The sequence below is a fragment of the Schistocerca serialis genome, chromosome 4, assembly GCF_023864345.2.
Source record: "Schistocerca serialis cubense isolate TAMUIC-IGC-003099 chromosome 4, iqSchSeri2.2, whole genome shotgun sequence".
Lineage (NCBI taxonomy): Eukaryota > Metazoa > Arthropoda > Insecta > Orthoptera > Acrididae > Schistocerca > Schistocerca serialis.
Window position 1 is genome coordinate 62,273,901 of NC_064641.1, and position 12,375 is coordinate 62,286,275.

General features: G+C 38.4%; 1 protein-coding gene across 3 annotated transcripts in view; it reads left to right on the forward strand.

Annotated features, from left to right (window-relative positions):
• Window positions 1-12,375, forward strand: part of LOC126473993 (uncharacterized) — a 62,437-nt gene that overhangs the window by 12,924 nt on the left and 37,138 nt on the right. For all 3 annotated transcript variants that reach the window (XM_050101384.1, XM_050101382.1, XM_050101383.1), the window contains exon 5: window positions 9,313-9,629. In XM_050101384.1, the coding sequence (XP_049957341.1) occupies window positions 9,313-9,629 (317 nt within the window). The remainder of the gene's footprint in view (window positions 1-9,312; window positions 9,630-12,375) is intronic.

Consider the following 12,375-nt stretch of genomic DNA (forward strand, 5'->3'; position numbering starts at 1 on the left):
TGTTGTTGACGTCAGGAACAATTTTTTGGGAAATGTATATACAGCTTGAAATTCTGAAGGTAGCAGGGGTAAAATACAGGGAGCAAAAGGCTATTTATAACTTGTACAGAAACCAGATGGCAGTTGCAAAAGTCAAGGTGTATTAAAGGGAAGTAGTGGTTGTGAAGGGAGTGAAACAGGGTTGCAGCCTATCCTTGATGTTATTCAGTCTGAATGAGGACTGTTTAATATTCCAGAACTTTGTCCACAAAATTTTTCCATTCTTACCTTTTACTTATTGTGCATGGTCTCCTTTGAAATACTCTCCTTCACAATTGATACACCACTCCCAACGCCATTTCCACTTCCGTCAGCAGTCTTGGTACACCTTTTTCTCGACTGTGTGAAGTGCTGTCTGTGAAATTTTCTTTTATCTCATCTATTGTTGCAAATCTTCATCCTTTCAATGGGGTTTTCAACTTTGCAAATAAAAAAATGACCTCTGGGGCTAGGTCTGGAGGATGAGGCAGCACAGTGATTGTGTTTTTTGTGTAATAGTCATGCACCAACATGGCAACAGGGATAAATGTGCAGGTGCATTACTGTGATGCAAGATGTATGAATTGTCTCACCACATTTCAGCTGTTTCCTTCTCAGATTTTCTCACAGGCATCACAACAGATCCTGATATTACCATTTAACGATTTTTCCCCACGGCACAAATTCATAATGAACCAATCCTTAAAAGTCCAAGAAAACTATCAGTATGGCTTTGACATTTGACTGACCTGATGACCTTTTTTTGATCTTGAAGAACCTTTCCTGACCATTGTGGAGCTTCAACCTTGGTCTCAACATCATAAATGTAGATGCACGTCTCATCACGAGTTATGATTCTCGTAAGGAACATCTTATTCTTATTTGTGCGAAGATCTTTCTGGTCTTGGCTCATGAGCCGTGGGATGAACTAGGCAGCAGCACAAAAAATTCCAAGATGCTGTGTCAGTGCATTCCAAGATGCTGTGTCAGGCTTTCATGACATGATCCATCTGTAATGTTACATTCTTCTGCAATCATTCAGACAGTCAGTCTTCAATTGGCACACATTTTCATTGATGTTCTGACAGGAGCAGTCTCAGCAGACAGCGGAAGGTGTCCTGAACGAAAGTCATCTTTAACTTCCGTCTGGCCATTTTTAAACCATGTGAACCATTTGTAATACTGAGTATGGCTTAAGCACTCATCACCGTAGGCTTCTTACATCATTTGCTGTCTCTCTGTAAAGGGTTTCTTGAGTTTCACGCAAAATTTAATGCAGACACATTTCTTCTCTAACTCTGCCATCTCAAAATTTGCAAACTGTGTGACACAATGTTCTACTCAATACAGCACTGAACAATAAGCAACAGACATACAATGATGAAACTTCCAGCAGTTACACATTAAACACAGGCACGTGCAGGGATGCCAACTGCATTTCACTCCAACAAACCATTGGTGCAAAATTATGAATGTTCCAGAATTTTTTGAACAGACCTCGTGTGTTGAACAAGCAGTAAAGGAAACAAAAGAAAAATTTGGAATAAGAATTAAAGTTCAAGGGAGGAAAATAAAAACTCTGAGGTTTGTCAATGACATAATTCTATCAGAGACAGCAAAGGACTTGGAAGAGCAGTTGAACAGAATGGACGGTGTCTTAAAGGAGGATATAAGATGAACATCAACAAAAGCAAAACAGAGATAACATAATGTAACTGAATTAAATAACGTGATGCTGAGGGCATTAGATAGGGAAATGAAACATTAATAGTAGTAGATGAGTTTTGCCAATTGAACAGCAAAATAACTGATGGTGGCAGAAATAGAGAGGATATAAAATGTATACTGGTGATGGCACGAAAAGCGATTTTGAAGAAATTGCATGGAAGTGAAACATGTACAATAAACAGTTTTGACAAGAAGAGAATAAAAGCTATTGAAATGTAGTGCTACAGAAGAATAATGAAGATTAGATGGGTAGATCAGGTAAATGAGGAGGTATTGAATAGAATTGATGGTAATAGAAATTTGTGTTACAACCTGACTGGAAGAAGGGATCGGTTGATACGACATTCTGAGACCTCAGGGGATCACCAATTTAGTGCTGGAGGAAGTGTGGGAGTAAAAATTGTACTAGGGGACAAAGACATGAATGCAGTTAACAGATTCAGAAGGATGTAAGTTATAGTAGTTACATGGAGGTGAAGAGGCTTGCTCAGGATAGAGTAGCATTGAGAGCTGCATCAAACCAGTCTTTGAAGTAAAAACAACATATACAACTTTGGATCGTATAGTGTGGTAGACCTTGTTCAGGCAATCTTTTAAATCCAGTCCTTTTTATGACAGATAATTGCTCATTGTACCTTTATTAACTGCTCAGAATTTATCTGGTTGTTTCACTTTCAAATGATTTTTCATAGTTGAAGTACCTGTTAGATAAAAAAAAATATTTTGTTGAGTTCAAGGTACGGTACATATTTTTATTCATTTAAATTATGTTTTAAAAGTACAGTTCAAAAAATCATTTGCGCATTCCAATAAGTTCAGTTAAACTGAGTATTCAGTAAATAGCTACCTGCTTAATGATATTAACCATCGAATCCATGGACAAACACCTTCTTTATCAGTGTAATAGAATAAAAGATAAGCTAAGGCTTTGGTACATACTTGCTTTTTTTTTTTCTTCTTCTTCGCCACAAGAAATCTGAACTCAGAATGACAAATAAACAGGAAACTTATTATTGTCACTGTTTATATAAGAATATCCCCAAACGACATTTTTCCTCATTTTTGTTGCTGATTAAAAAATTATTTCCAGTGGTAATGTCAAATAACAACAGAGGAAAATGATCATAATTTGCAACAAATCAAATAATCAAGTCAATCGATCAGTGTGTCATTTGCTTGCTTCACTCGTGAACGACAATTCTGAATTTAACCAAATCCATATGTTCGTCTGCACCTGATCTCCAAGAAATCACTCAGACCGAAATACCTAAATGTTAAGCTCGTGGTTAATGTTCAGCTAAATATCCACTTAATTCAGCTTATAGAATGGCCAGACGTCTGCTGTGTGGCCAAACAGGTATCCATTTCATCCCCACTGTAGAGTCACCTTTGATATCCAGAACAGTTCATATTTGTCTAGGACAGGTGCATATAAATTTTGATTGGTAGTTAATAGGATTTTATGTCAGTACACACAAAGAAACTGTTTTTACAATATGTAAATGTACATGCAAACAAATTATTCCAATTACAGAAAAAGTGGAAGATTGATTCAAATGAAAGAGCTTCACAAATTGAGCAAGTCAATAATTCATTGGTATACCTCTGACCCTTACGCAAGCAGTTATTTGGCTTGGCATTGATTAATAGAACTGTTGGATGCCCTCTTGAGGGGCATCTCCAGACACGCCTTCACTGGTCATCAGGACTCATTTCAAAGCAGGACTCATCACTGTGGACAATCCTACTCCAGTCAACGAGATTCCAGGCTGAAGACATGCCTGGAGACACGCTGGACATTGGTCGCCTGCTACATGGCCTGACACCCAGGAGTTAAGGTCAAGGATGTCATTTCATTTCATAGCAGGACCCCTTTGGTTGTCATTCACGGTGCCCCTACAGTGCAGCAGTACGTCAATAATATTCTATGCCTCATTTTGTTGCCCTTCATGGCAAGCAATCTTGGACTTACGTTTCAGCAAGATAATGACCACCCACACAAGGGAAACTTTCTACTGCTAGTTGTCGTACTTGCCAAACCCTACCTTGGCCAGCAAGGTTGCCAGATCTCTGCCCAGTTGAGAACATTTTGAGCATTGTGAACAGGGTCCTCCAAATAACTTGGAATTTGGTGATCTAACATGCCAATTGGACAGAATCTGGCATGATAACCCTCAGGAGGACATTCAAGAACTCTTTCAGCCAATGCCAAGCTCAATAACTGCTTGCATTAGGGCTAGAGATGAGCTAGTGCATTATTGATTTGCACAGTTTGTGAAGTTCTTTCTCTTGAATAAATCATCCAGTTTTTCTGAGGTTGTAATCATTTCCATCCCACTTGGATAACTCCTTTGTGGTGCATTTCCATTTATTTATTTAAGAGAAGAAATAAGAACAATGTACACCAGGTCTGTCTCATAAGTGTCATTGATGCATTTCTCTGGTGTTTAAGCTGATATTAGCAGTTCCATTTTTGCAATGTGTAGATCAAGCCAACCCATTCAAATATTGCATATCACAAATTTTACATTATGACCAGGGTCGAAGGAACCTGTCGGGACATTAGAGATTTCTGCTGAACAGCTTAAAAGTTATACCATACAGGGCTGTATTTAGATTGTGGCTAGAAGGTTCATTTTAGTGGATGTACATGCATGTTTCATGAAACCTACAGCTACATGCATGAAGTGAGAAAAGTTTTCCTCTTTTTCTCAAGCTTGCTTTGCTTATAAAACTATTTTTCCATTCACCGTTAATGTCACTTTTCTTTCCTTTCATTTTCACTTGCCCTCTGTATTTCTTTTCTGTTTCTGTGTGTTTATTTTCTTTTTTCTATTAAAAAAGCTCCTATTGGTGGTTTATCAACCATATGTAACCTCTCTTGATAGTACTAATCTCATTACAGTATCTGGTCTGTTAGTTCATTGTTACTTCGTAATTTTCTCTGTACCCTGCATGTCGCGTGTGCACCCGTGTGTGTGTGTGTGTGTGTGTGTGTGTTTTGTTCCTTTTTCTTCATCATTATGAGAGAATTGTAGAGAATTTTAGTGTCTCCCTACTGTAGTGTATTCTTAATTCTTTGTGTATGTTAGCTTTGCTTCAGTTAGTTGTTCCTTTTCCAGCAGATGATAAATAGATAATATTCCTTTTTCACAAGTATTTGCAGCATTCATTTTTTGCTTTTAATTTTGAGTAGAAAGTATTTAGTCTGCTTATAATAAATCAGAATCTTATTGTTGTACCCTTAAAATAAATGTTTGTGTATAAAAGACATTATAAATGAAGATATGCTATAGTGTGTTCTTTCAACAGTTTCCAGAGGACACACATTCTTGAGACTGTATAGTGCTGTGAAAATGATGTTAGACGGCAAGCTTTACGAGATGTAGAATGTCATCTTGTAGGATATGAATTCTGTCAACTGCACAAACCCGTCTATTTTTCCATTTTAAGCTATTTATTACCAGTGCAGGTAACTGATATTTTGTGTTCCTTATTTTGAAATTAAATATTTTTTGATAACTGAAAATTACAGAAGTAGCTGATCGAAGCGTGATGTCGCTGCTCTGGTACAGAGCGCTGCGGGTTTTGAATCTGCGCCAGACGGCATGGACCTCAATTACCGCTAAAGGTCTCTCCAACCGTTGCGCCATAAGCCACGGCTGTGTATGCGCTCCTGGCCCGTGTATAATGTGAGGGCGCCATGGTGGAGCACGTGATCCCAGTGACCAATAGTGGTGTACTCTAACATATATTTAAGCACCTGCCTCTTGCTCAGCAGGCAGTCTGATATTCGCGTTAGTCTTATCGACATCTCACCTACAGTCAGCGTGTTTACATTACTTTGTTTCCCTGTACGAGTGGACAGTGTGGATTCGTGAGGTTTCTCTTGTGACCCCGTTGCTATTTACGTGTTGTTGTTCGTTAGGGCTTGCTCGGTCGTCCGTCATTGTTCATGTCCATCCTTCCCTGTTCGTTTTGTTTGTTCGCGGGCTGCTCCCGTTTCGTCCCGCCATGCTTTCGTTCTCGGCAACCTCGTGACAGTTCCGGTCGCGGTTACAACATCTGCACAGAGTCGTAGCTTTTGAGCTACCACTCTTTTGCGTTTATGCTCCTCTCTCAACACACACACACACACACACACACACACACACACACACACACACACACACACACACACACACACACACACAGGAACTGCTTTTTGCTTCTTCTACTTTACCTAGTTTACATCATATGTGTTTCGTTCTGTTTCAAACAAAGTTAGAAAACATAACACTATCTGAGTACATATAGAAGAGCGCTACTGCTTAAAAGGTTGCCAGCAAAGATATTGAAGCAAATAATAAGATGTGAAGAGAAATAACTAAGAAACAGTTACAAATGAAACTTGACATGAAATGAAAGAGAAGAGAAAAATAAAAATAAAGAACCATGTTAAAGCATACATAGCGGCCTAAAGTTTGTTCTCGCCTTATTTTAAATTCAAATGAGAAACAGTCAGTGAAATATGAAACACTCATTCTAGTCCAAAAACAGAGTCCAACTCAAGAAAGCACAGTATCATTGCCCTCGAAGTGTTATCCCAAGGTTCACAAATCAAATATTGGAATAGAGCAAAACAAACATACACTGATCAGCCAGAACTGTATGACCACCGACCTACTATTGATATAATCGCATCCAAGTGATACCAATGTCACCTGCCGAGGAATGATTGCTAGGCAGACACATGCACAGTGCATGTATTATCAGTAAGCATGCTATCTGTGTGTAGAATGGGAAAGGCACACAATCTATCAGAATTTGATTGAGGGCAGATTATGATGGCCCGGAGGCTTGGCACAAGCCTTTCAGAAATTGCACGACATGTTGGGTGTTCAAGGAGTGCTGCAGTGTCTTCAACATGTGACAGAACCAAGGCGAAACCATGTCCAGACACTGTAGGGTTGCATGGCCAACCCTTGTTACTGGTGTTGGACATTGTAGGCTAAGCGGACGGGTAAAACAGGACATGTGGCGAACTGTGGCAGACTAACATCAGATTGTAATGCTGGGTAGTGTACAGGTCTGTCTGAACACACAGTGCACTGAACACTCGTAACAATAGGGCTCTGCAGCTGATGACCCATGCATGTGCCACTGTTCACACCATGATGTTGGCAACTGTGACTGAAACGGGCATGTTACCATCAGCACTGGACATTGGCACAGTGGCAGAGCATTGGCTGGTCTGATAAATCCTGATATCTTCTTCTTCATGCTATTGGGAGGGTGTGAATCCTTTGTCTTCCAGGGGTGCAACTCCTTGACACCTGTACTGCAGGACATAAAAAAGCTGGCGGTGGCTCCATTATGCTCGGAGAAACATTTACATGGATATCAACATGTACAGTGGGGCTCTCACAAGGCATTGTGAGGGCTGAGGAGTATCGTATATAGGTTGCATATCACATACATCCCTTCATGACGACCATGTTTCTCAATAGCAGTGTCATTTTTCAACAAGATAATGTGCTATGTCACACGGCCAGGAGTGTGATGTAGTGATTTGAGGAACTCGGCGGCGATTTCCAATTGATGTGCTGTCCCCCCAAATCACCCAGTCTGAACCTGATCAAACACATCTGGGATGTGACCAAACGTGGTGTCAGAGCTCATAGCCCCCCCCCCCTCCATGGAATTATCTGACCTGTGTGTAGATGTGATGCCACCTTCCTCCAGAGACCTACTAAGGTCTCATTGCTTCCATGTCTCTATGCGTCACCACTGTTGTTCATGCCAAAGGTGGGCATACTGGCTATTAGATGTTCTGGTTGATCAGTGTACACATGCATTGCTACGTTTTCCTAGCTGGTATCATTTACCTGATGCTGCAGTGATAATAATTCAATGAGTAAAGTTAATGATTCTCTGTGTAGCTCAGTGTTTTCAGCAACAAGAACAAGACTGAAAATGTTGCCGAACTTCTGGTGTCCTCCTGCCCTGGTCCCAGCACTGTGACAATATAATCTGCAAGGGAAGGAGGATATTGATAGCTCAGAAAGATTTTCAGTCTTCTTCTTGTCCCTTTAGGTTACTGAGCTATACGGTGAGTGGTTACCTATTGCTTGCATTATTTGTGTTTTTATAGATGATTTATTAACCTGAAAGATACTATAATAAGTTCCTAATAGTCACTGTTCCTCAGATGAACGAACTGAAAATCAGTCCAGAAACCCTCACACATGGATTTCCAATTGCATCTCTCAACAGAATGAATAGTTTGAAGCTTGTAGCTGATTTTTTACTAATTATCTCATTGCTACTAACTTAACATTTTTATAACAACACGTAAGCCACATTACCTCATGTCCAGTTGACATGACACCTTTACCCATCATTGATACAAGACAAACTGTCTAAAGTGGCCCCATGCCTAACTCAAAAAATAACACTTTGCCATCAGCGGACAATGCTTCCACACTATATGGAAACAGCAGAAGCTACCAGTAAGTGTATGAGTTTACACTCAAAAAGATATAAGATGTTGATGCCAACATCCTCATATGTGCCATGACACATTGCCCTCATCACCAGCGTGAAAGACGATGTTACACGTAAAATGTAGGTGTGTCAGATTAAATTGCTCATGATTATTTTTTTCTGTCTGATACATCTCTCCAATGCAGAGAGAAAGGAGGGTCCAGGAGAGAGAACTCATATGCAACCAACAGCATGTCATAAAATGTGTTCATATTTTGCTTGCAGTTCATAGAATGTATGTTTATATAGTGAACTGTGACGGGGATCTATGTACAAATTTCATGACTCTTCTCAAATGGTACAAGTCATATTTATTTATGAAGGTATAGTCAACAAAATTTCTCTCACAGTTCTGTAGCTCAAAGAATAGCTTGCTGTAATTCTACAATTAATATCAAGTACGGCAGTGGTTTGTAGGACCATGCCTAATGTCTTAACCATGTATTGACAGTACCAGCAGGGAGGAGTGGGGGGGGGGGGGGGGGGCCTTGGTGGTTAAGACACCAAATGTGTATTTGTAATTCAAATTTCTATCTACCGACTGGGTTAATAATTTTATCTTGTTTTGATAAGTTGCCTTGATGATATTAACTAACCTCTATCCTTTTTTCTTGTCAGCACTTTAATCTGTAATATATACTTCTATATGCCTATACAGTAAGTTATTTCATTATTGTTTATTTATTTATGGCATACAACTCTGTATTGATTGTACTTCGTAAAGGTAAGGAATGTAGATGCAGTTTCTGTCCCATAACATTGAAATAAAACATTTCTAATGGATACAAGAAAGTATTTGAAAGTAAAAAAAGTTATAGTGAGCATTTAAGTTGCGCGAAGTAGAGTTGTGCTTGTATTCCCTTGATTAAATTGTCATAAAAATCTTGGCATTTTCTTACATTTAAATAACCAAATAAAAATTACTTTAAAATTCAACTTCCTCGTAGCAATTATTATTACTTTTAAACTTGATAAGTATCATTATCTATGTCTAATAATGAAATTATTGAGGACATTAAGTAAGTGTTTAGTATCCAACAGGTGGTACGCACATGAAATTGGTCATAGCTCTGGAACCAGGCCTTCTTGTAGAAGTACGAAGCAATGATAAATGCATGGGGCAGCTAGAATATGTTACTTCCTGTCTCCCTGGCACTATTCGTGTATCGTGTGGTGTTGGCAGTCATGTTTTGGCTGGAGATGGGAGTCATCTATGGTGTTGGCAACCAGAAGCTTGCAAAACATCACATAATGATAGTCGTGGTGCTGGCAGTGGCCCTCAAATCAGAGAACTTGCAGTGAGAGGAGTGACTCACGTATGCTGCCTCCACACCAGTGGTGATGCTCTTGTCATAACTGTGAGTATATGTTTGGTATTGGCATCATTAAATGTACTTTCTATTGTTAAGCAAAGCATTCTGCCAGTTAGTGGATTTCTATCTGGAAAGTTGCAAATAATGTGTCATCCACAAAGTAATGAGCACATCATCTTGTGGAATATAAAAATAATGGGCAATCCATAAAATTTGTTTGATAACTTTGGAACAACTGGACATCTTTCAAACATACTTACAACTCGCATTCAAACATTTAATGATGAATGCCTTCTCTATACCTCTGTTCTATTTGCTAACTGCCAAGTGACCAAATGAGTCAGTGAATGGAGCTTTTACTGCATCCATCATTTCAAAATTGAATGCTCTGCACTAAATATTCCATTTGGAAAAGAGGTAATAGTTGCTCAACAGCAGTTTTTTGGGGCGAGAAGGGTGTTTGAAAATGTCATGGAACTTTCTTTTTACATCCCATAGCTGTGCACTCTAACCATAAATTATTGATTATAATTGCAGAAGAGAGCAAATTAATGAGGCGAGAACTGTATAAATGGAAAGAACCAGAGATTGTTGTTGAGTTTCAAAGTGTGGTATTAGGCAACAATTGACTAAAAAGCAAAGGAAAGGAGTACAATGGAAGATGAATGGGTAGCTTTGGAGAATGAAATAATGAAGGTAATACAGAATCAACCAGGTTCAAAGGCAATACACAATAGAAATCCTTGGATAACACCTGATATATTGAATTTATCTGACAAAAAGAGAAAATATAAAAATGAAGCAGCAGAAGAAGTGCAAAATGGTAAAGGCACAAGAAGTGCAAAATGATGAAGCAGGATTGACTAGATGACAAATACAAGGCTGAGGAAGCATTCATAACTAGGAAGAAGAAAGATGCCACCCATGGGGAAAATTAAAGAGTTGTTGGAGACAATGGGAGCATCTGTATGAATATTAAGAGTTCAGGTAACAAGCCAATAGTGAGCAAAACAGATAAAACTGACAGGAGGAGGGAATGTATAGTGTGTCTTCTCCAGGAAAGATAATATTATAGCAAGAGAAGATGAAGATAGGATACTGTGAGAAGAAATCAACAGAGCACTGAAGGACCAAAGTCAAGACTAACCCCCCCCCCCCCCCTCCCCCGGAATGCATGACACTCCCTTGGAATTACTGATATCTTATGGAGAGCTGGCCATGACTGAATTATTTCACCTAGTATGTAAGACATATGAGACAAGTAAAATACTCTCAGACTTCAAGAAGAATGTAATAATTTTTGTTCAAAACAAATCACGTGCCGACAGTTGTGGATATTACCAAACCATCAGATTAATAAGTTGTGGGTGCAAAATACTGATACCAATGAAAAACTGGGCAAAGTTAATGCTGGGGAAGAAATATAGGAACATACATGGCAATAATGACCCTTTGATTTATCTTAGAAGATAATTTGAAAAAAGGCAAACCTATCTTGATAACATTAGTAGATTGAGACACCTTGTGACAGTGTTCACTGGAGTGCACACTTTGAAATTCTCTTTGAAATTCTGAGGGCAGCAGAAATAAAATAGAGAGAGTGAAATGTTATTTATAACTTTTATAAAAACCAGATTGCAGTGATGAGAGCCAGGAAACACAAAAAGGAAACAGTGGTTGAGAAAGGAGTCAGACAGCATGGTAGCCTACCCCTATGTTAATCAACCTTTACACTGAGAAAGCAGTAAAGGAAACCAAGGAGATATTTGGAAAAGGAATTTCAGTTCAGGGAGAAGAAATAAAAACCTTGAAGTCTGTCGACTACATTGTAACCCTGTCAGTGGCTGAAGAAGACCTGGAACAGCATTTAAACTGAATGGACAGTGTCTTGAAAGGTGGACATAAAATCATTAGGAACTAGAGCAAAATAAGAATAATGGAATGTAGTAGAATTAAATCAGAGTTCTGCTGTCTTTGAAGCAAAATAACTGATGGTAGCCAAAGTTGAGGAAATATAAAATGCATACTGGCAACAGCAATAAAAGCTCATCTGAAAAAGAGAAATTCTTTAACACTGAATATAAATCTAAATGTTAGGAATCCTTTTCTGTTTGTATTTTTATGGTGTGTACTTTTATATGGATATGAAACATGGATGATATAAAGTACATACAAGAAGAGAATAGGAACACTTGAATGTGGTGCTATACAATAATGCTGAATAGTAGATAGGTACATTGAGGTCAGTTCTAGTATCCAATTGAACTCTTCGGCTTTGAGCAATGACGTCATACTAAGGCAAAGATGCTACACAGAGGTAAGCTTTGAAAGCAACTCATCATGTTCGGAAACAAAGTAGCATACAATAAAATTACAATCAGAAGTCATCTGATTAATTACTTGTCGACAAATTATATTGAAAAGAATTTAAGGTAACAAAAAAAAAAAAAAAAAAAAAAAAACCCTGAACGTAAAAAGAGAAGTATACATTTCTGAAATAAATCATCATAATAATAAATGTGAGTAAGAAAAGTACAGAGAACTTCTACATCCAGTATAGTATATCACATGGTGAAGTCATAACATTGCGAAATAGCGTTAATTTTTGATAACTGTTGAATCTAAAGGGGCTACCGTGGGAAAGTGGGGACTTTTAACTGGAGAGAAACTAAAATGTAGCACAGCAATGGGAAAATTAAATAAATAATAACACATATGAAACATAAAAAGAACAGTAGCATGAAATGTGAGAAAACTGATACTGGAATCCTAAAAGAAAAGCCACTACACA